The sequence below is a fragment of the Vitis vinifera genome, chromosome 14 (assembly GCF_030704535.1).
Source record: "Vitis vinifera cultivar Pinot Noir 40024 chromosome 14, ASM3070453v1".
NCBI lineage: Eukaryota > Viridiplantae > Streptophyta > Magnoliopsida > Vitales > Vitaceae > Vitis > Vitis vinifera.
Genome location: NC_081818.1, coordinates 26,126,249 through 26,151,366, shown reverse-complemented (window position 1 = coordinate 26,151,366; position 25,118 = coordinate 26,126,249). Strand labels below are relative to the sequence as shown.

The following is a 25,118-nucleotide window of genomic DNA, read 5'->3' as shown; positions in this document are numbered from 1 at the left end:
CCAATTGAATATTAAAATTTTAATATTTAATATTTTATTACACATTGAACATGAATATTCATTATTCATTGAATCAATTGAATCATTTGGGTAGAATTTATTATTTTTATTTTTAAAATTTTAATTTTAATAATATATAAAATAAATATTTACGATGTCATAAGATTTTAACATGGTTTGACGAAACATACCTACATTCATAGATGAGAGAAAATCACTCAACTCCTTATATCAGATACCTTTAATCATGAGTTCTTTTGTTCCACTGTGTATCTCTCATTTTTCTTCATATCTCTATCCATTATATATATATATTCTTTATAAGTTCATCTTTATTTTATAACTTTTTTCCCTTATAACCTAGAATATTTGTAAACTTAATAACTTTTCTTATTTTATAAGAAAATATAATATTACAATGACATATAAATATAAGAAATATTCTTATTCTTTATAACAAAGAATCTATATTAATTAGGAATTTGTAACGCTTCCCAATAAATATCACGTACTCATTGGTGGACAGATTGCTTGATCATTTATCCCATCAATACAAGGATAATGAAGCATCTTGCATTTCCTATGTTTCAATTTTTCCTCATGTGAAACATTTTTTTTATTAAATAAATGGCTAGTAAAATATTAACTTGAAATATTTCTTAGAATAAAAAGTAATAAGATAAATTTATGGTTAAAATCATACTTCAAATTAGACGACTTATGAAAAACCTTATGTCTAGTAGGGTAACACCCACAAAGGGGGGATAGGGGAGGGCGGAATGAGTGATTTTTAAAGATTACAATATAAGAGTTGTAAAACTTAACTCAAATTAAGATCTAAGAGATGAATTTAACCCATTTTAGATCAACTTAATCTTATGAAATAACATGAATATTCAACACAAACACAATCACATAAGATTTTTTTATGTGGAAAACTTTTACACTAATTGTGGAGATAAAAACCCATGGGATCTAAGACCTCAAATCTATTAATTCACTGTATGAGAATAAGATACATGGATTTATATGACAATTTTACCCTAAGGACTTACTCTCCAAAACCTATATATTCTTTCCTTAGTGCTTTCCAAATATACTTACCTGAGCCTTCAAGCACCTCTTGAGGCTACAAGTCAAGTCTCAATGGAAATCAAGCATATCCGGATTGATGATTTTTGAAACAAAATTATCAACCTAATTATTGCTCTAACAATCTACCAACCATTTTCCAACACAATATGATGGGGATGTTTCTATGAAAATGGTGTAATAGACCCTCATCACTTCTACTCAAAACTCACCGCCTGCACTTACATTGTTATTGAGTTAGGTTAGATGGAAAGTCAAAACTTATGTGATCCCATTGGAAAAACAGAACAAAAAGGACAAGCAAACTAGGAAATCTAAATTGGGGTTTTTGAGAATTAGAGCACCATTTATCGGTCAATTTGTTGGAGGACTTTGCAACTACTTGTCACCACTTCACCATTATTTATAGTATGCCCACTCGACCTTATATTGGAAGAGTGGACATGAATCTTAGTAGTTAGCAATTCAAATTCACCTTATAGATAAGCAAGCTCCAATGTTTCTACTCATGTTTACTGTTTTTGGCAAAGACTCCACTAAGGAAATACAACAAAGTCATATCGTGTATGTTAAATTACTAACTTAAAAATTCAAGGTATTTTAATATGTTTATCAAAAGTGATGCATTTTTCACTCATCTCTTTTGTTGTTTCGTTTTAGTTTTATTTTTGCACTTTTTCAACAAAATTAAGTACAAAAATTAATAAATCTATACTATTAAAAAACAAAGAATATGTTCGTCCAAAAATTGTAAACTATTGACAAAATGTCAAAAGTTTGTGACTTATAGATAACTCAATGGTTTAGCTTAAGATAACTGAAAGGAAAAAGTGTGCTTTTATGCACACATTTAAAAATAATCATAAAATTAATGTGGTTTAGCCAATTACCATTCTTACATTCATGGATGGAAGATAATAATTGCACTATATCATAGCAAATATTTTAGGAAAAAAATAGATACTATTGAACTTTGAAATATATCATATTTTCCTATTTCTTGTATCTGTATCTTGAACTTTGAGCCCTCGAGGCATCGAATGTCTTCAATTATTTCTCACATCTCTACTTACCATATATAGTTATTACAAATTCAGATCTCCATCTTATAACCCTCTTTCCTCATAATCTAAAATATTTAAAGAGATATTTGTAGTGATTTTCCTTCCTCTACAGAGGATCCTATTATTACAATGATCCAATATAACAAATATTTTATATATAAAATGGTCTTTATAAAATGGAATATATACCAATAAGGAATTTGTGACTTCAATAAGGAGTTCCCTTTGGATAAATAATTGTTAGAGATAGTAATTAGACAATTTAATTTACGTCATTTCCAGAGTTTTATAAGAGAGATCTAAGTCTACTAGGATGTGCATTCTTTCCCTCCGGTCATGTCCTGAGGAATTGTTATAAAAAGCTAACTATTAGTAAAATATAGGGCACTCACATTAGATGGGAAAAGCTGAAGAATACCCTTAAAATGGGTCCATTTCGGATAAACAGTGGATGAGTTGTGGAAACAAAGAGAAAAGCATCAAAATTTTACAAGCACATCCATAACAATATCATCAAAGTGCTTATTGTAATGGAAGCCAATAGGACCTACTTTTTAAGCCTTTGAAGTCAAAGACGTAAATTGCAGCAAGACCTAGTTTTTTCCATATCCTATAATTTAGTCCATAAGGGTACTCATAATCTAGACAGGAAATGGAATGTCATTACAAATTATTAGACTTCATTTCTCCTCGTACAATGAAAAGAAACCTTAGTGGTACCTTCATTAATTCATATTGGAATTTTAGGCCCTAAAACAGTAGATAAGTTATGTAAAAGTTGACCATAAGTTTGAATAATTAATATTTAAAAGAGAATTATCTTATGGCTGTGGCCCTTAGCATTGACCCCAAGTCAGTAGTGGACAGTGTCCCTCTTGCACTCAACTATCTTAGTGATAGAGGAGAAGAGTGTGGGGCAAAAAAAATGGTAGAAGACCAGATTGAGTTCATTTGGATGTGATTTTAATCAAAAGAAATTGAGTTCAGTATTTTGTATACTACTTTGTGCTTCGTAATCTTGTGGATTTCTATTTATCGTTATCAAAAAAAGCTTCCACTCATTCAGTGTTGGAAGCAATGATGAGTTTTGATTGGCCTGAACAAATTGTTTGAAAAATTGAGGACGTAGACTGGAGTAGGACGATGATTCAGCCACAAAAACTATCTTAGTGATAGAGGAGAAGAGTGTGGGGCAAAAAAAATGGTAGAAGACCAGATTGAGTTCATTTGGATGTGATTTTAATCAAAAGAAATTGAGTTCAGTATTTTGTATACTACTTTGTGCTTCGTAATCTTGTGGATTTCTATTTATCGTTATCAAAAAAAGCTTCCACTCATTCAGTGTTGGAAGCAATGATGAGTTTTTATTGGCCTGAACAAATTGTTTGAAAAATTGAGGACGTAGACTGGAGTAGGACGATGATTCAGCCACAAAAAAAAGTCTAAATCATGGCTCAGGATTGTGAGTGATCAGATCGAACAATTGTGCCCATCTATACTTGCACCTTCTTTTTTTCTAGTAAATTTTCCATCATATCTTCTTGCCTCAGAGTTGTGTTGAAAAGATGATAGGACACACAAAACAATGCCGAAAATTGGACATTATCAACTCATTTATTTATTTTTGGCGAGTCTTTGAGATGTGAGTAAATATGTATATGTGTTTGTGTGAATTTGTGACAAAAAAGATGGAAAAATATGAAGAAGAATATAAAAGACAGAAGCTGATTAGATAAACTTGGAATTAGAACTTCATATTTCAGAAGGGTGTAAACTACATAGGAGCATTCATTTATTCAAGGAACTTGTAAAAAGCTTGTTCAAGTACGATGCTGGCTTCTTCCCAAATTCAGTTTCCTTTGGAGACGGGCTACATTCAGTTGGATAACCAGAAGCAGCCACTCTTTGATGTCATAGACAAGCTTAAAATAGGCGTGTCTCCATGACTCCTTTACTACTAAGGTGCCACAAACTCCCCAAAACCCCACCACAAATCCTGTTCCCATGCTCATGTAGAACCACTTCTTTTCAACATCAGCTCCATCTTCATCGTCATCATCACCTTCTCCACTGGGAGGGTTAGGGGTTCCATCATCACCAGGGCACTTAGCTGTTATTGGACGCCCACATAGTGCAGGGTTGTCCCTGTATATTGATGGATCATCCAGGGTTTGCAGCTGGTTGCCTGTTGGAATTCTACCTGACAGGTTGTTATAGGACAGGTTCAAGTGATTCAAGAGAGTCAAAGAAGCTATACCTGGTGGAATTGGACCAGAAAGCTGGTTTCTTGAGAGGTCCAGAGTTTCCAACCGTTGTAAGCTCTCAATGTTGTCTGGTATTTTTCCTGTCAAATGGTTCATAGACAAGTTCAAAGTGCCCAACCTTGAAAGATTTGTTAGCCCTCCAGGCACATCTCCAGATAGGCTATTGTTCGATAGGTCTATGCTATTCACAAGATAGAGGATACTTTTATATTGATCTTCCCTTCCTTTCGTCAACACCATCAATTGTCCCTCATATCTCTCAGAGTCAATTTCAGATGCCATAGCACTCAAATTCCCCACACAAAAGGGAATATATCCTGACAGATTATTTTGTGCAAGATCCAATATATGAAGAGAAGAAAGAGTGCACAATTGCAACGGAATGCTTCCATTAAACAAATTTGAACGCAGGCGTAGAATCAATAGCCTTGGCATTGTTTGTCCAATCCATTCTGGAATATTTCCTGAAAATCTGTTGCCTCCTAGATCAAGAGTATTGATGTTTGTGCAATTCCGCAAGGCAGAAGGAAGTTCCCCGGAAAGACGATTGTTGCTCAGCATTAAAAATATAAGAAACGTTAGAGAACCCAGAGAACTTGGCAGCTTAACAGATAAGTTGTTGTTTGACAAGTCTACATAATACACTAGATTAGGAAATGCGGGAATTTCTCCACACAAACGATTGTTTGAGATATCCAGAGTCATTAAACCATTCAGTTTACCCATGGACGAGGGAATGGTGCCATTTAGAGAGTTATGAGAGAGATCTAACTCCGTCAGCATGGGCATTCTTTCCCCAATATCCCGAGGAATCGGTCCAGAAAATGAATTATTACTCAAAAATAGGGAACTCACGTTATATGACCAAAGTGGCAGAGAACCATTAAAATGGTTCCAGTTCAAATAAACGGTGGATTGGGGAGCAAACTTTAATGAGTTTGGAATTCTGCCACTTAATTGATTATAGCCCAAGTCCAGTTCAACCAACTGCAAGTCTAACTTCCAAAACCACTCTGGTATGGTGTCTGAAATTCGAGCATTCCTGAGTATTAGAGTGTTAAGCTCATTTTGATTTCTAAGCCAAACTGGAAACTTAGGACCCACTTGGCATGATCTCAACTTGATGTATTGGAGCTTAAAAGGAGGAATCCAGTCAGAACTGATATTGATAACCAATTTTAGGTCTGGAGACAATGAATATTTAGTGATGGACAAGTCCTTTAAGTTTGTGAGATTTGACAAATGGGCTTCTGTTAGGACACCTTCCCATGAATTCTCAGAGACATCTATGGCAACCAACTCTGTTAGTTGCCCAAGAGTTTCTGGAATGGTCCCATTCATTTGATTGTTGGAGAGGTACAGCTCTTTCAAATTAGACAAATTTCCTATTGAATCCGGAATTGAGCCTAGAAATAAATTCTCCCGGAGCAGAAGAGACCGCAAGTTGTACATGTTTCCTAGTGAATTAGGAAGAAAACCACCCAGATCATTGAATCCCAGATCCAGCTTCTCTAAGCTACTGTTGTTGCACCCAGAAAAAACGTCACTCAGTTCAGTTATTTCCCCATTGAAATTGTTCTCAGAAAGGATCAGTGTTTTCAAGTTGCAGAGACTACCCATCTGTCTTATTCTTTCAAGAGAAGTCCTGTTTGCAAATGCTTCTAAAATTGACCCTCGAAGATTGTTGGAGCTGAGATCAAGATACACAAGATTTCTCATCCGGAATAACCAGTGGGGTATTGTGGAGTTGAATCCATTGTTGGAGAGAACAAGTATTGAAAGGGATGAAAGATTGGAAGATGGGAGAGAACGAGGGAGGACGGAAAGTCCACAACTAGATAGATGCAACTCCGAAAGAGAAGGAAGCTTGCTAACAGCTTGAAGCCAATAAGCAGAAGCTCTACTTAGATTGATTCCTTCTAAATTAAGGTGTCTTAAAGAAGAAAGACCCGATATCCATTGAAGATCATTCTGGCTTGACTCATCAGGGTATGTGTTGAAATCAAAGTATTCCCTGAGGTCAAGGTAGATTAACCTGGAAAGATTTCCAAGTTGTGGAGGAATTGGTCCACTGAAGGAGGCACCGGAGAGATTGAGATATCTCAGCCTTTCCAGTGAACCAATGAACTTTGGGATTCGAGTCCCTTCAAAATTATTCATGCTGAGGTCTAAGTGATTCAAATATTTCAAATCAAGCAAAGAAAGACTAATCTCACCGCCCAACTTGCCAGATGTTCCATCATCATCAAGACTACGCAGATTGAGTTTGATGACATGTCCACTCCTGTTGTTGCAGACGACGCCTCTCCATTTGCAGCAGTCTTCCCCTACCCAAGATGAGAGCCGATGAGAAGGATCTGTAAGGCCTTGTTTGAACTTGAGAAGAGCTACCTTCTCAGTTTCAATGCAGCCTCCATGGTGATCACCCTGGCAGGAGCCTGGTTGAAGAGTTACATGGAAAACAAAACCCGAGGACAAAATGACAAGAAAAAGAAGTTGAACAGAGGCACTGGTATTAGCCATGTTTGTCTGCGAATTGCTCAGTGTTTCCCTTCAACGATGAAGTGATAATATCTCATTGCTTAAGTAATTAACTGACATGCATTCTTTTTTCCGGGCTAGTTAATATCTCATTGTGCAAATCAATTCTCCTGCAGCTTACAGGCACTTGGCATATATTGACTCTAAAGATTTCCTCCCACTTACATACTCAGGGTCGTAGGTGGTTTTGGTCTTGCTGCTGGTTTTAGAAACAGGGGTCAAACACAGGTGTTTTCTACAAAATAGAAGAGAACCGGACGCATATTTGGAACATATTGTCAATCCCATTTTTCGCATGCATGCGTCCCTATTTGAATAGTTTTATTATTGTCCGTGGTTGAAACGGATCATAAGACATGGTAGGCTATTGTTTCTTAGAGAAAGATCATCGTTATTGACCTTACTACACCTGGGGAAGAAATTTAGTCTTAAAAGGACAACGATTACACGCTTCAGACAATTTCAATAAGTTTTTTTTTTCGTATTTTAATCACGATCACCTTCATTGTTGTGATTTTGATTTCAACAGCTGCATTCTAAGTAGAGTGATCTTCTAGAAGATCAAAGACTTGTATTGGTTGAGGATAAAGCAAAAGCTTGACTTCCAGGTTTCTCTGGTTGGATGTTTGGTTCATAAGTCAGATATTGTATGCCAAGTGAATATAAAATCTGGATGGAGATCAATTAGTTAACTGAGTCAAGTGACAATCCATAGACCTTAATATTAGCAGTACTAGTCCAGTTCACGCCTTTGATTTTTTCCATTACCAACTGTCAATAATCTACTTATCTTTCAGGATTCACCCAATGAAAACATCTCCTAAAGTCCATTGACTTATGATTCTGGAAAGGTCTGGATCAAGCAACGACGACCTGTACGACTTCCACAACCTTTCCGCGTGAAGTGAAGCCCTTTACAATTGTAAAGCTCTCGGTGCCTAACTTTCAAAGCTGTCTGAAAGTTTAACTCCCACCAACGGTGAACCCACTTGTGGGGGAGGTGTCAGGTTCAAACCCATTATTACTCATCACTCATAACATTGAAATGGTTGGTATGGTCGATGTGGGATATCTATGACTCATTGTTTTAGTCAAATTTATAGACTCTCAAGATTTCCTCCCACTTACATACTCAGGGTCGTAGGTGGTTTTGGTCTTGCTGCTGGTTTTAGAAACAGGGGTCAAATATAGGTGTTTTCTACAAAATAGAAGACAACCGGACGCATATTTGGAACATATTGTCGATCCCATTTTTCGCATGCATGCGTCCCCATTTGATAACCAAATTTCGACTCAATGCAAAGTTTATTTTGATGATTTATGATTTTTAACGGTCACTTATTTTATTATTTCTTAAAGAATACAATAAAAATAAAAATATTTATTTAAAAAGGAAAATTCCATAAATCAAGAATGGTTTCAGGTTATTTATTAAGAAGGTATAACAGTAATTAATTAATTTATGGATACAGTATAATAACATCATTGTTAAGAAGAAAGTGGAAGTGTCTTTGGATTGCACAATTTTATTTGTATAAATAAGATCTAATTAAACAATAATTCTAATTTTTTTTAATTTTATTTATATAAGTTACAAAATAAAATTTGGGCTAAATTACAAAATATTGGAAAATTGATTAGTGAGGTAAATTTTGGTTTTTATTAACATTATGAAACAAATCAATAAATAATAAACAAACAAATAGGGTAATAAAATAAATAAAAAATAACAATTATAATGATAATAAAATAGTGATTTATACATTCTCAATGATAAAGAGGATTTTGATTTATTGTACACACTTACAAAGTTTATAAGACCTTTTTTATTTCATTAATTTTAATATACATGATAATAATAAATGTGATATAATTCATTTACAAAATTAATCTATAAAATAAAGTGATCTTTTTTTTTATTAAAAAAAAATTATCATAAAAAATAAATTAACATGTGTCCAAAATCTGATTTAATTTCCATTGGCTTACAAAATTAATTGACAAAATGATTTTCTTGATTTTATTGATATGAATATACAAATTAATAAAATAAAAAACAATAATTTGATTTAATTTATGGTATATATATAAATATAAAGAAAATCAAATATCAGAATTATACAATTCCAATCTCACTCATACAAATTAAATATGCAACATTCATTGTGCTCTTTGATTAATTACAATACACGAACCGATATAACACAAATAAAAATAAAAATATAAATTGCAAACTTATATGATAACAGTTTCTGAAAAAGGCCACAAATATGTCCTGAACTTTAAAGCTAAAAGTTCCTAATTTTTGGTAGTAAAATTTCTAAATTTCAGTTGAGAAAGTTTCTAATTTAGTTAGAGAATCCACAGCACTTGGCAGCTCACCAGCTAAATTATTGTTGTTCATGTCTAAGGCATAGAGGTCAGGTAAACCATTCCAAAGCTCTGGAAATCCTCCGATCCAGACAAATAATTGTTTGAGATGGCAAGGGGAAGGAGAGGGGAATGGTGCCATTTATAGCATTCCTGGAGAGATACAGATCTGTCAGCTTGGGCATTCTTTCACCATACCCCAGAGGAATTGTGCCAGAAAAGAAATTGTCATTCAAATACAGTTTGATCACATTGGATGACCATAGTGGCAAAGGCCCCTGAAAGTTGTTTTCACTCAAATCAACGGTGGATCCAGTAAGAAACTTCATTGATTCTGGCACCCTGCCACCCAGATTATTAGAACCAATGTCCAGCTCATCAAAATGCAAATCCAACTTCCAAAACCATTCCCTTTAAACAAATTTGTTCAGAAACGTGAAATCAGTAAGGTTGGCATTCTTTAATGTATGTCAGAAATTTACCAAAGATCTGTTGCCTCCAAGATCAAGAGTATTAATGTTTATGCAACTGCAGCTGGTGGAAGAAGGTTCCCACAAAGATGATTTTTGTTTAATTGGGTGTATCCTATCTTTCTTCACATCCCTTTCTACAACATACACTTTTAACAAACTTATTTCTATATATATTATAATGTTTTCCCTCATAACCTAAAATATTAATACAAATATTTTTTTTATAAGTTAAATCTATATATGAACATAAGAAACATTTTTGCTATGTTTGATACAGGGGAAATTTGAGGAAAAATATAAGAAAAAGAAAAGAAAATAAAAAAAAAATAGAAGGAAAAAAAAAGTGAAAAAAAAAAAATGATTTAAAGTCAATAAATTATTTTTATATGTTATTTCAAATTCATTTAACTTATTTTAACTCTTTGATATAAAGAATAAATAGTTTGAAAATGTATAAGTTTTTAACTAATTTTAATTATATTAGATTTTCGTTGACTTTTTTCATAGTATAACCAAACTTGAGAAAAACATTTTCCTTAACATTTTTTTTCCTTAGTATTTTATGGGAATCAAATATAACCTTTATATTATATATTTCCCCAAAAAAAAAGAAGAATATATACCAATTAGGAATTTAAGATACTTTTTCATCAATCTTTACCTTGCATCAAATTCTATCAAGTTAATATTTCATTTCTCTATGATATATGTTTTTAAAATATAACTCTACTAATATGCTAATACGAGAAGGAAACCGCTCAACGCACTTTTGTTTGGAAACTAGTCTTAACCAGATCCTTACTCCTTCCATGACTTCCTTATGCATCATGCTCTCCTCATATGTCAAGATCTCTTTTGTACATATATCACTCTCTTATCAAGTGCATGCTACAAACACTCCTTGTTTTCCTTCTAGTAGATCTCTAGGAATTCAAATTGTTTAATCATTTCCTTGTTTCTACATTTTAAGAAGCAATAAGTGTATAAAAGAAATTATACTTGTTCCTAGTAATGAAATAAATGTTTCTTGTATTACCTTCCAATGGGAGAATAATTAACTCCACTTTCAACCAAAATTAATTTTGTAATCCTCTTATATGTTTTTGTTTTGTTCTCTTTTAACTCTTCTAGAAATCTTTACCTAGCTTTGATGCCATATGTTATGCAAGCTTTAATCCCAACACATTAGTATAATAACACAAAAATAAAACAATCCACATATAAAGGTACAAGAGGTTTTAATTTGGTTATGCTTTAATGCTAATATATTAGTGTAAAAAATTAAGGATAAAATAATCCACACATAAAGGTCTACCATATTTTAATGTGATTCAACCAATCATTTTGTATAAATAGATAAGAGAAAATCATTGCAATATATCAAAATATTTTAGAAAATAGAAGAAAAAAAGTACAAATACTATTGAGCTTTGAAACATCACATATTTTCCTTTTCCTTATATGTATATGTATCTTGAACTATAAGTCCTCAATTTACCGAGTATCTCCATGCAACTCTTTCCCATATTTCTATCTATGATGTATAGTTATTACAAACTCATTTCCATCTTATCATAATATTTTCCTTCATGACCTAAAATATTTATAGAGATAATTGTAGTGATTTTTCTTCCTTTATAAAGAAGTCTATTATTACAATGATATATTTTATACAAAATGGATTATAAACCAGTTAAGAAGTTGAGACACTCCTTAGTAAAGAGTTCCTTCATATAAATAATTGTTTGAGATAATTATTGGACCATTAAATTTACTCATGGACAAGGGAATAGTGTCATCTTGAGAGTTTTATCAGAGAGATCTAAGTCTGCTAGGATGAGCAGTCATTCCTCCAAACGAGGATGGTACAGAAAAGCTAATTATTAGTCAAATATTGGGCACTCACTTTAGATGAGCAAAGTTCCACAATACCCTTAGAATGGGTTCATTATCTAATTGCTTATTTTAACGTGAGTACAAGGGCAATGGAAGTCACTAGGACTTACTTTTTAAGCCTTTTAAGTGAAGACCTAAATTGCAGCAAGACCTAGTTTTTTTCCATATCCTATAATTTAGTCCACAAGGGTCCTTATAGTCTAGACGGGAGAGGAAATGGAATGTCATTATAAATTATTAGACTTTGCCTTCTCCTCCTATTGGAATTTTAGACCCTAAGGCCAGTTGGTAAGTTGCGTAACATTGACTATAGGTTTGAACAATTAAGGATTAATTATCTTAAGCTGTGGTCCTTAGCATTGACCCCAAGTCAGTAGTGGAAACTGACCCTCTTCCATTTAGCTATCTTAGTCATAAGGGGAGAAAGACTGTGGAAGAAAAAGTAGTACAAGAATAGAAAAAAAAGATTGAGTTCATTTGGAAGCTATTTTAATTAAACCAATTTTATTATAAATTTTTTTAAATAATTTTTGGAAGAATTATTGATCAAATTATTGCACATGAATCACTCTAAATGATTCTCTATATTTTTATAAGTGATTTTAAAATTTTTACTAAACACATAATTTTTATAAGAAAGCTGTTTCCAGTGTAAAGAATAGGTTTTGAAACGTATAAGAAAGCTGTTTCAAGTGTTAAGCATGGCTTTTAACTCGTTTCAAAGTCATTTTCCAAGGAGCTCTACAAAGGTCTAGTCTCTGGATCTTTGTGCAAAACTTCATTATTTTGCATGGTGCTTGGAGTATAGAATGTGTCATAATGTGCTTGGCAGTCTCGTGGATTTCTGTTTCTCCTTTTGAAGCGAGCTTCCACCCATTCAGTGTTGGACGCAATGATTTCTTTTGTTTGACCTGTGTAAATTGTCTGAAAATTTGAGGATGCAGACTGGAGTAGTATGATATTCAGCCACAAAAAAAAGGCTAATCATGGCTCAGGATTGTGGGTGATTAGCTTGAACAATTGTGCCCATGATTCTATATTTGCATCCTATTTTGTTTCTTGTAATTAAATTTTCCATCATAATTTGCTGTCCTCTGAAGAGTTGTGTTGAAAAGATGATAGGACACAAAGCAATGCTGGGAATCGGTAACACATTTAGTTATTTTTTGGCAAGTCTTCGAGATGTGAGTATATATATATATATATGGTGCGAATTTGTGACCAAAAAATAGACAAATAAGAGGCAAAGCGGATTAAAGAAACTTGGAATTCGAAACCTCATATTTCAGAAGGTTGTACATGAAGCTGAAGTGCTAAACTACATAGAAGCATTCATTTATTTCAGGAACTTAATTTCAGAAGGTTGAGAATGTTGCTCAAGTGCTAGAGTACATAGAAGCATTCATTTATTCAAGGAACTTAATTTCAGAAGATTGTTCAAGTATGATGCTGGCTTCTTCCCAAATTCAGTTTCCTTTGGAGACGGCCTACATTCAGCTGAATGACTAGAAGCAGCCACTCTTTGATGTCATACACAAGCCTAAAATAGGCATGCCTCCATGACTGCTTTATTACTAAGGTGCCACAAACTCCCCAAAACCCCACCACAAATCCTGTTCCCATGCTCATGTAGAACCACTTCATTTCAGCCTCAGCTCCATCTTCGTTGTCATCTTCATCATCTCCACTGGGAGGATTGGGGGTTCCATTATCATCACCAGGACACTTAGCAGTTATTGGACGCCCACATAGTGCAGGGTTGTCCCTGTATATTGATGGATCATCCAGGGTTTGCAGCTGGTTGCCTGATGGAATTCTACCTGACAGGTTGTTATACGACAGGTTCAAGTGATTCATGAGAGTCAAAGAAACCATACCTGGTGGAATTGGACCGGAAAGCTGATTTCTTGAGAGGTCTAGAGTTTCCAACAATTGTAAGTCCCCAATGTTGTCTGGTATTTTTCCTGTCAAATGGTTCATAGACAAGTTCAAGGTGCCTAATCTTGAAAGATTTGTTAGCCCTCCAGGCACATCTCCAGATAGGCCATTGTTGGACAGGTCTATGCTATTCACAAGATAGAGAATGTTTCTATATGAATCTTCCCTTCCTTTCGTCAACACTGTCAACTCGGCCTCATATCTGAATGTTTCAATTTCGGACGCCATAGCACTCAAATTCCCAACGCAAGAGGGAATAGATCCTGACAGATTATTTTGTGCAAGATCCAATATGTGAAGAGAGGAAAGAGTGCAAAGTTGTAACGGAATGCTCCCATCAAACAAATTTGATCGTAGTCGTAGAATCCAAAGACTTGGCATTGTTTGTCCAATCCATGCTGGAATATTTCCTGAAAATCTGTTGCCTCCAAGATCAAGAGTACGGATGTTTGTGCAATTCTGTAAGGCAGAAGGAAGTTCCCCAGAAAGATGATTGTTGCTGAGCATTAAAAAGATAAGGTAGGACAGAGCACCCACAGAAGTTGGCAGCTCACCAGATAAGTTGTTGTTTGACAGGTCTACATGCGACACCAAATTGGGAACACCATTCCACAATGCAGGGATTTCTCCAGTCAAACTATTGTTTGAGATATCCAGAGTCACTAAACCAATCAGTTCACCAATGGACTCGGGAAGGGTTCCACTTAGAGAGTTATGAGAGAGATGTAACTCTGTCAGCATGGGCATTCTTTCCCCGATATCCCGAGGGATTGGTCCAGAAAATGAATTATTTCCCAAAAGTAGGCTACTCACATTTGATGACCAAAGGGGCAGAGAACCATTGAAATGGTTCCACATCAAACAAACCGAGGATTGAAGAGTGAACTTTAATGAGTTTGGAGTTCTGCCACTTAATTGATTATAGCCCAAGTCCAGTTGATCCAATTCCAAGTCTAACTTCCAAAACCACTCTGGTATGGTGTCTGAAATTCGAGCATTCCTGAGTATGAGAGTGTTAAGCTCATTTTGGTTTCTGAGCCAAACTGGAAATTTAGGACCCACTTGGCATGATCTCAGCTTAAGGTATTGGAGCTTAAAAGGGGGGATCCACTCAGAACTGATATTGATAACCAATGTTAGGTCTGGAAGTAACGAAAATTTAGCGATGGACAACTCCTTTAAGTTTGTGAGATTTGACAAATGGGCTTCTGTTAGAACACCTTCCCATGGATTCTCAGAGATATCTAACGCAACCAACTTATTAAGTTGTCCAAGTGTTTCTGGAATGGTCCCACTCATTTGATTATTAGAGAGGTACAGCTCTTCCAAATTCGACAAGTTTCCTATTGAATTCGGAATTGAGCCTACAAACGAGTTGTCCCAAAGCAGAACAGACTGCAAGTTGGACAGGTTTCCTAGTGAATAAGGAAGAAAACCACCCAGTTCATTCAATCCCAGATTCAGGTTCTCTAAACTACAGTTGTTGCACCCAGATAAAACATCTATCATTTCAGTTATTTCCCCATTCAAATCGTTCTCAGAAAGGATCAGTGTTTTCAAGTTGCAGAGGCTACCCATCTTTCTTAAACTTTCAAGAGAAGTCCTGTTTGCAAATGCATCTAAAATTGAGCCTCGAAGATTGTTAAAGCTGAGATCAAGGTACACAAGATTCCTCAGCTGGAATATCCAGTGGGGTATTGTGGTGTTGAATCCATTGTTGGAGAGAACAAGCATTGAAAGGGATGTAAGATTGGAAGATGGGAGAGAACGAGGGAGGACAGAAAGTCCACAACTAGGTAGATGCAACTCGGAAAGAGGAAGCTTGCTAACAGCATGAAGCCAATAAGCAGAAGTTCTACTTAGATTGACTCCTTCTAAATTAAGGTGTCTTAAAGAAGAAAGACCCGATATCCACTGAAGATCATTCTGGCTTGACTCATCAGGGTATGTATTGAAATCGAAGTATTCCTTGAGGTCAAGGTAGATCAACCTGGAAAGATTTCCAAGTTGTGGAGGAATCGGTCCACTGAAGGAGGCACCGGAGAGATTGAGATATCTCAACTTTTCCAGTGAACCAATGAACTTGGGGATTCGAGTCCCTTCAAAATTATTCATGCTGAGGTCTAAGTGATTCAAATATTTCAAATCAAGCAAAGAATGACTGATCTCACCGCCCAACTTGCCATGTGTTCCGTCATCATCAAGACTACGCAGATTGAGTTTGTTGACATGTCCACTCCTGTTGTTGCAGACGACGCCTCTCCATTTGCAGCAGTCTTCCCCTACCCAAGATGAGAGTCGATGAGAAGGATCTGTAAGGCCTTGTTTGAACTTGAGAAGAGCTACCCTCTCAGTTTCAAAGGAGGCTGCCCTGTGGTGATCACCATGGCAGCAGCCTGGTTTAAGGATTTCAGGGAAAAGAAACCCCGAGGACATAATGACAAGAAAAAGAAGTTGAAGTGAGGCATTGGTAGTAGCCATGTTTGTCTGCGAGTTGCTGAAGTAGTATACCCTAAAGCTCTATATATATAAGAAGAAATGCAATTTCCCCAAAGCTTGCCCGTTGGACGTTCACTGGAAGATGATTAAGTCGCTGACAGAGCATGATTTCACATATTGGAACCTTGGCTGTTGAATCTATTGATTCAAATAGCAAAATAGTATCGTCAAATAATTGCTTGAAATACAAATTTTTGTCGCTAGTCAATTGTTAAATAATTACCTGAAATAATTTTAATTTGATTATCATGACCTCTTTGACTAGTAATTGGACCATTTATTTTTCATCTTCGTATATAGGTGAAAAAGGGTTGGATAACAAGTCTGGAATGCCAAAAGACAAATGTCATGCAGAGTTGTGTTACAAATGTGATCAGAACACACAAGCAAAATGAAGGAAATGATTTTTAAAAACAATATTTTGTTTTTAAAATAGAAAACAATTTTTTAGTTTTTAAAATAGAAAACAATTTTTACAAATTCATAATACCTTTTGATTATTGTTTTCTATTTCTAACTTTTAAAAACAAAGTGAAATAGAGAACAACTTTTAAAAAACAAATAAAAGTTTTTTCACAAGTTTTTAAAACTAATAAGTTTTTACACACTTAATGCATTGTATTAATTAATTAATAAGTCTATTAATTTTTAAAAATAATTTAAAACTTAAATAATAAACTCATTAATATAAGTATTTATGAATAAAAATGAGTTTAAAACAACTTTATTGTTGTGGACCCTGTATTTTGCTCGATGTATTCCCACTCGATGGCGAAATTGACTTTTTTATTTATTTGGCGAAAATTTGATTTTTTGAAAAGACTTGGAGTCGCCACTTCTTTTTGTTTTATTTTTTAAGGAAAAAACAAAATAAGAAAGAAAAACCCTAAGTGTGACTCCTGAAGAAAAAAAAAACAGGTCTGTAAAAAACCGAGTTTGGGTCCGGGGTTAGGTTACTTATTGGGAAGGTACGGTGGTGAGCCGTAGCACCCCTCTAAACCCGTATACTTACGATCTCTACTAAATGAATTGAAGAAATAGTGACAATTAATTAATTAATTATGGATACAAAAAAAAAAAAATCAGTGTACAAGTCATAATGGAAATTAATATACACAAAAATAATGATGAAATTTAATTACTAGAATATACAAAATAAATGACGAGGAATTATGGAAAATGATTTATTGAACTAAAAAAAATATTAAAAAAATAGTTTTCAAGAAATTTTAAAGGATTTTATAAAGAATGATTTTGAATTAATGATTTTAATTTATTTATTTACAAAAAAGAAGTTTCAATTTATTTTCAATTAATGATTTGATTCAATTTCATTTGTATTTAATTTTCAAAAAAAAGTTATTTGTACTTATTGTATCAAAAAAAATTTATTACAAAATTTTAATTTGGCAACAAAAATTATTTTACGTGCTTTTTTTTTTATAGAAAATAATGAATTTTTACAATTTTATTTACAAAAGTATTTTGATTCATTTTCATTTAAAAAAAAAAGTGATTTTTAAAAATGATTTAAAACGACATAACTTTATTTGCAAAAGAAATTTTAATTAAAAAGAAAAACAAAGATTTAAATCCTCTATTTCTAAAAAACACTTTTAATCCCATTTTAATTAAGGAAAAAGAATTCATTTTAAAAAAATATTTTTGGACAATTTTATTAAAAATTAATTTTTGGGACAACTTTATTTACAAAACAATTTTTAGATAATTTTTATTAAACAAAGAAATTTTTGGACAATGTTATTAAAAACAATTTTTCGAATTCTATTAAAAACAATTTTTTTTGAATTTTTCTAAATGAATTTTTATAAATAATTTTTTTTTCTTTTATTACAAATAATATTTTAAAATTGTTGTTTTATCAAAACACATTTATTGACTTCTTCCTCTCATTTAAACAAAATTTCTAGTTTGTTCGATGTTCAATTTTGTACACACTCAATAAATATATACAAACAAATATTTATAAAACTTACAACAAGCTCCACGTGTCATAAATTCGTATTAAAAAATTTCACCAATTAAACAAATATAATTCAACAAAAATATTTCACATATCGTAGACCTTAATCTAAAATTCCCAAATTAATAGTCAAAATATAAGCTCAATTAATCAAACTCAAAACATGATAAATTAAAATAAATCTCATTATGCCTAAATTTAATATTCCATAATCTAAGTCTAATTTAATATATACCACAATTGTCCCATGTCCAAATTAAATAATTCAAATTGGCCAAACCCATTTCAAATATTCAGATAATCCCACAAATCCTACTCACATTATGGGCCCCAAAATTCACATCAATTAACAAGCCCATATAAAAAATATACATGGTCAAGGGAAATAATATTTTAAGCCCAATCCAATAAGTCCAAACAAATAAAAAATTAACAATAGGCTCAAGTCCAAATAAACAATATGCAATTGATATAATCCAAATATCCCAAATTAATCACTAAATGTAATATATACTAGAAAACCAAATTAACAAATCTCAAATTAATCCATCAATAATAAATTAATCTAAATTTCATATTAATTAACAAAGTCCAAACATAAGACCTACAAACAAACATAAATACACAAACTCAATTCCAACAACAATTACTATTAAAATCAAATTAAGAATAATAAAGAAATAGTAATAATAAAATAATAATGAAACGGGTGTGATGGGAAAGTTAGGGAATGAGATAAATGAGAAGGGGTCGTCGGGCGGTAGTGACTCACCAGCGGCGACTGACCGACGATCCTACTGGCGACAAGGTTGATAGGAATAAAATAAAATAAAATAAAATAAAAGGAAGATAAATCAAAAAATGGGAGGAAGAAAATGGGAGAAAAGAAAATGGAAAAGGAATGGGGGTTGGTCGTGTGTGTGAGTCGAAGGAGGAAGAAGATGGAGAAAAAAAATGGAGAAGGAAAAAACTAGGGGTCGGCGTGTGAGAGTAGGGAGAAAGAAAAAGAGAAAAAAAGGAAGAGAGAGGATGGGGGAACCAGCCGTGTGGGTGTTTTGGGAAGGGAAAGTAGTTAAAAAAAGATGAATTAGGGGGGAGCTATTGCCGTGTGGGGAAGTTAAAATATGGGGAGGGGGGCGCGTGGGAGTAAGGGGAGGAGGAAGAAGATGGAGAGATTGAGAGGGAAAAAATGGGAGCCTCCCTTGGGAATTGGGGGAAGAGAGAGAGTATATAAAAAAAATTGGGGAAGGAAATGAGGGAAAAGGAGAAGAAAATAAAAAATAAAAATAAAAATAAAAAATAAAAAATAAAAAAGAGAGATGAGATGGTGGCAGGTGGTGATGGTTATGGAAGAAGAGAGAAGCAGTGGGTGGGGTGGTTGGGGGTAGGAAGAGAGAGGAGAGAGAAGAGAAAAAAAAGAAAAAGAAAAGAATATAATAATAATATTAATAATAATACTAATAATAATAATAAAATAAAAGTAATAGTAATAAAATAAAATAAAATAATATAAAAAATAATAGAAGTTATTAAATGGTGAGTGGGCGGCCAAAAAACACATATAAGTGGAATTTAAAATCTAAAGACAAAATTAGGCTCAAAGTTAATGTAAAAATAAAATCGGGACAAATTTTGGGGTCTACAATTGTTTTTCTTCTACAGAAAATTATCTCTTCTACATAATTTTTATTTTTTAATAATACTTAACTTGAATTTGATTTCATATTATTATAAATTAAATTTATAAAATTTTTATAAAATAAAAATAAGGTGGTATTTATTTACTTTTACTTAATTCTAAATAAAAATTAAAACTAAATAGTGATTAATAGTGTTAAGTATTAGTGTAGACCCCCATTTAGGGCTTTTCTTCCATGCAGTTTTTTTTTACCAGGTGCCACAATCTCGGGAGAGCTGACAGCAATTTTGGAAGAGTGGGGACTGGTTTCTGGAGGAGCCGAGCATGCTGGGACGTGTGGCCATAGACACCACCACCTTGCCATGGTGGTGGTTGAGGAGAGAGACGGGCTGATGGTTGGAACAGGTGAAGACTTGCAAGAGGGGATAAATAGAGAGCAGGTAAAGGCTGGCAGAGGCGTTTTCATTTTGAGGGGGAGAGGGTTTTTTTTTTTTGGGATAGAGGAGTGTGAGGTAGGAGTTGGGAAAAGGTATTGAGGAAAGAGGGAGTTGTAGAAAAATTGGTTTTGGAAGGGAACTGAAAGAGAGGAAAAACAGAGCAAAAGGAAGAGGAGGAACATAAGGTAAATATTAATCTTGATTTCATGTCTCTGTTTTTCTCGTCTGCTCTTTATTCTATTGATTTTTTTTATGCAATATTTTATGCTCAGTTTTGGTGTGGATATTGAGCCACACATTTGGTCTTTTGGTCAGTCCTAAAGATGACTTTGGATTTGTTAACATTGCTTTGTCTGTCATTATTATCCTCACGTTTACTTGCTATTTTTTATTTATTTATTTTTTTCTTGCTGAAAAGTAACCTCAACTTGTTTTAACTTTGTTGTGAAATGCTCAAGAATCATTTTCCATTCATGTTTGATTTAATCTCCCCCACCCGATCAGCAAGTTCACTGATAATCTATGCAATGAAGTTTCCATTGATGTCTTGTGTTGTTTATTACGTTATACTCTGTTTCTGGAAATGTTTCCTTGCTATAATCTTCCTCTGTTTTCGGTTCTTACCCAAACGCATGAGTTGTAGAAAGGTATAAGGTGATGGGGTTTGTGGGGCAGCGGCGGTCGCTGAGGAAGTCGTGGACGCCCGTGGATCAGCAAAGACTACAACGCCTAGAAGATGCTACTGGTTCGGCATTCATGTTTGTTATTGGTATTGCCAACAATAAAGCAAAGGTGGCAGAGCTCATAAAGGAGGTTGCACAACATGATGATTTCATGTTATTAAATATTGAAGAGTACAGTAAGCCTCCATACAAAATGTTAGCTTTCTTCAAAGTTACCTATGCACTTTTTTGACTTTGTGTTCTGTGTTAAAGTTGATGTTGACATATAAATAAAATTCCAAGGATTGCATGTCATTGCTTTTGGCAAAAGAGTGTTCACACTCTCAAACTTACCTTGGACGCATGAAGAAAGGCCCGATTTTCACTAACCCAAAAGCCATATCTCATTTTATTATTATTATTATTATTATTTTATTTTCTTCATCTTTTGATGCCAAAATTTAATTTTTAAAACTTTAATTTTCAAATAATTCTTCAAAATTCCAATTTTTAAATTTAATTTTCAAAACTTTAGTCTTCAAATAATTTTCCAAAACTCCCATTTCTTTAAATTTAATTTCCAAAATTCCATTTCCTAAATTTAATTTTTAAAACTCCAATTTCTAAAATTCCAATTTCTTTCAAATTTAATTTCCAAAATTCCATTTCCTAAATTTAATTTTTAAAACTCCAATTTCTAAAATTCCAATTTCTTTCAAATTTAATTTCCAAAATTCCATTTCCTAAATTTAATTTTTAAAACTCCAATTTCTTTCAAATTTAATTTCCAAAATTCAAATTCTTAATTTTAATTTCCAAAATTCCAATTCTAAAATTTAATTTCCAAAATTCCGTTTCCTAAATTTAGTTTTTAAAACTCCAATTTCTTTCAAATTTAATTTCCGGAATTCTGATTTCCTTCAAATTTAATTTCCAAAATTTAAATTCTTCAATTTAATTTCCAAAATTTCATTTCTTTCAAATTTATTTTCCAAAATTCTAATTTCTTTTAAATTTAATATCCAAAATTCCAATTCTTAAATTTAATTTTCAAAACTTCGATTTTTAAGTATTCTTCGAGACTCTAATTTTTCAAATAAATTTCACAAATCCAATTTTCTTTCGAACAATTTTAATTCCACTCTGGTTTTCAAATAATCTTCTATCTCTCTTGATTTTAATAAGCAAGAATGTTTTTTTTTCTCATAATTCTAAAACAATGGAATTTGTGAGACCAATTCATGCTAAAATAAATCTGGCTTTGGTAGGGGCCCAACATATGGAATTTCCTCATTGATTGGTTGATTGATTGCTATACATGATTGATTTATTCCACTCTAATACATGTGTGCGATTATTCTGTGTTTGTTTACTAACCTTTGTTTTCCATGAAGCAAATCAGTTCATCGCTCAGGTACACTATTTGCCCCTCTTGTTCTTTCAATTATTATGTTTTAATTGACATTCATTTGGTATCCATGCTCGATTAATCAATTGTCATGATTGCTTCATTTTATTAGTAGAGACCCGTTTCTAGGGTCTTAGAGGGGTTTTACGGTCTTTACCGTACCTTCCCAGCAAGTAACCTGACCCTCGAGCCCGACACGGTTTTTCACAGACCACCTTTTTCAAATAAGGAGTCACACTTAGAGTTTTATTTCTTATTTTGTTTACCCTTTAAAAACAAAACAAAAATAAGTGGCAACTCCAAATCATTTTTCAAATAATAAAATCATTTTTCAAATAAAAATCGAGCTCGTCATCGAGTGGAAGTGCATGAGCCGAAATGCGAGGTCCACAAAATGGGTCCACAATTAGATTATTCATTTTTGTAATATTTTATTTCTATTAAGTATTAAAAAGTAAATAAAAAACAATATGTTACTTTTTTTTATTTAGAAATAGTAAAATATTTTGACTTTTTCTATTTAGTTAAAAATTTATAATAAGTCATAAAAAAGTAAAAATAAAAAATAAAAAACTAAATGTGAAAAAAAAAAAAACTTATAGTCTAAAAACAAATTATTTTCAACAAAAAGTAAAAAAAAATTAACACTTTTTAAGATATTGTTTTTAAAAACAATATAAATTCTTTCATCCAAATAAACTTTTTATTTTTTTTACACTTTTTTTTTTTAAAAAAAATCTTGCCAAACACTCTTATCTTTATAAAAAAAAATTTAAAATTATTTTTTGTTCTTTATTTTGAAAATAAATTTTAAAAACCACCGGGTCCTAAATTTTTATTCTTTGTTTTCTATCTCTTGGCAGTGTCCCTAGACGGTGTCTAATAATTAAAGGTGTTTACTAGAAGATAGAAGAAGAAAACCAGACACAGATGGATATTGGAAAAGCTTGGATTCAATACTTTATTATATTACAAGAATGTAAACGAAGCCAAACACCATTGCATACGAGCCTCCATTTCTTTCAAGAAACTGCTGAAAGTTATTCAAACACTACCCAGATTCAGTTTCCTCCGCAGACGAGCTACATTCAGTGAGATAACCATGAGCAGCCATTCTTTCACATCATACACAAGCCTAAAATAAGCATGCCTCCACGAATTTTTTACTATTAAGGTGCCACAAACTCCCCAAAATCCCACCGCAAACCCTGGCCCCATGCTCACGTAGAACCACTTAATTTCAAAGCCATCTCGGTTCTCATTCTCAGCCTCTTCGTTGTCCCCACTGCGTGGTTTAGGCGGCTCTTCATCACCAGGGCACTTGGCTGTTGTTGGAGGTCCACAGAGTGCAGGGTTATTCTCATATATGGATGGATCGTCCAAGGTTTGCAACTGGTTGCCTGTTGGAATTCTACCTGACAGGTTGTTATACGACAGGTTCAAGTGATTCAAGGAAGTCAAAGAAGCCATACCTGAGGGGATTACGCCTGAAAGCTGGTTCCTTGAGAGGTCAAGTGTTTCTAACCCCTGTAAGCTCCCAATATTGTCTGGTATTTTTCCTGTCAAATGGTTTACGGACAAGTTCAAGGTGCCAAGTCTTGTAAGATTGGTTACTCCTTCAGGCACCTCTCCAGATAGGTTGTTGTGTGACAAGTCCATACTATTAACCAGATAAAGAATACTATTGTACAAGTCTTCTCTTCCTTTCCTCAATACCATCAACTCGCCCTCATATCGTTGAGAGTCGATTTCAGAGGCCATGCCACTCAAATTCCCCACACAAGAGGGAATGAAACCCAATAGATTATTTTCTCCAAGATCCAGTATGTGGAGTGCAGAAAGAGTGCACAATTGTGATGGAAAACTCCCATGGAACAAATTTGATCGTAAGCGTAGAATAAGCAAGTTAGGCATCCTTTCTCCTATCCATGCTGGAACATTTCCTGAAAATCTGTTGCCTCCAAGATCAAGAGTATGAATACCTGAGCAATTCTGCAAAGCTGAAGGAAGTTGGCCAGAAAGATGATTGTTGCTTATCATCAGGAATCCAAGGAATCTTAGAGAACCCATAGAACTTGGCAGCTCACCAGATAAATTGTTGTTGTCCATGTCTATGGCATAGAGTGTAGGGACCCCTCCTCTTGGGAAATACGTGGCACGCAGCTCATGGTGACGCGTGGCACGTATTATCAGCCGGACCATCATCATCCGGATTCCCCTAAGGATATGCATGGTGCAGTTATCCTATCCGGACCGCCGCAAGGAAGAGCAAACGACGCTGGCAGAGCGTAAATGTCCGGATAGTCTCCACAACACATCCGGATAATCAGCATGGGCCATCCGGATATAAATCGTCTGGATGGTCAATTAAAGTAAAGCGAGTCTTACACGCAATCACAACAAGCAGCCATGGCCCACATCCCATCACCTGCAGAATGAGAAGACAAGAGGAAGTGACAGCAAGTCACTTCCCACGATCATTCTACATAATCACTTCCCACGATCTCTGACAGCCGCATCACCTACCATGGTCTCTGACAGCCATTCGTAGGATGATAGGGCTCCTACTGACACCTATTATCATCATCACAACATAAAATATCTCCTCACCATTAATGAAAGGAGCAGTACCCCTGAAGCTGTATATATATGCCTTCACACGAAGAAGAAGGGATCCCCTGGTAACCTCTTGATACCTAGTAAAAGGCCAACTGATTTATATATCTCTCTTTCACCATGGCTAACAAAACCATCGGAGGGTGCGTCCGGACACCCTGTCCGGATGCCTTTTGCAGGTGCAACCGCTGAATCAAGAACCCCTTGTGTGTTGAGAATCACATGTCCATCCATC

The 25,118-nt window shown here is 33.9% G+C and overlaps 3 protein-coding genes across 3 annotated transcripts; all 3 read right to left on the bottom strand.

Moving 5' to 3' along the window:
- Window positions 1-3,883: 3,883 nt before the first annotated feature.
- LOC100855369 (receptor-like protein EIX1) lies at window positions 3,884-7,110 on the bottom strand. The gene has a single exon (XM_003633746.4). The coding sequence runs from the start codon at window positions 6,941-6,943 to the stop codon at window positions 3,977-3,979; it is 2,967 nt and encodes a 988-aa protein (XP_003633794.1). The 5' UTR covers window positions 6,944-7,110; the 3' UTR covers window positions 3,884-3,976.
- A 5,841-nt stretch (window positions 7,111-12,951) lies between these two features.
- Window positions 12,952-16,874, bottom strand: LOC132252665 (receptor-like protein EIX2). The gene has a single exon (XM_059742796.1). It carries the CDS (start codon window positions 16,117-16,119, stop codon window positions 13,138-13,140), a length of 2,982 nt encoding a protein of 993 aa, XP_059598779.1. The 5' UTR covers window positions 16,120-16,874; the 3' UTR covers window positions 12,952-13,137.
- Window positions 16,875-23,202: 6,328 nt separating this feature from the next.
- LOC100245521 (receptor-like protein EIX1) lies at window positions 23,203-24,376 on the bottom strand. The gene has a single exon (XM_019225349.2). The coding sequence runs from the start codon at window positions 24,374-24,376 to the stop codon at window positions 23,312-23,314; it is 1,065 nt and encodes a 354-aa protein (XP_019080894.2). The 3' UTR covers window positions 23,203-23,311.
- Between the last annotated feature and the right edge of the window lie 742 nt (window positions 24,377-25,118).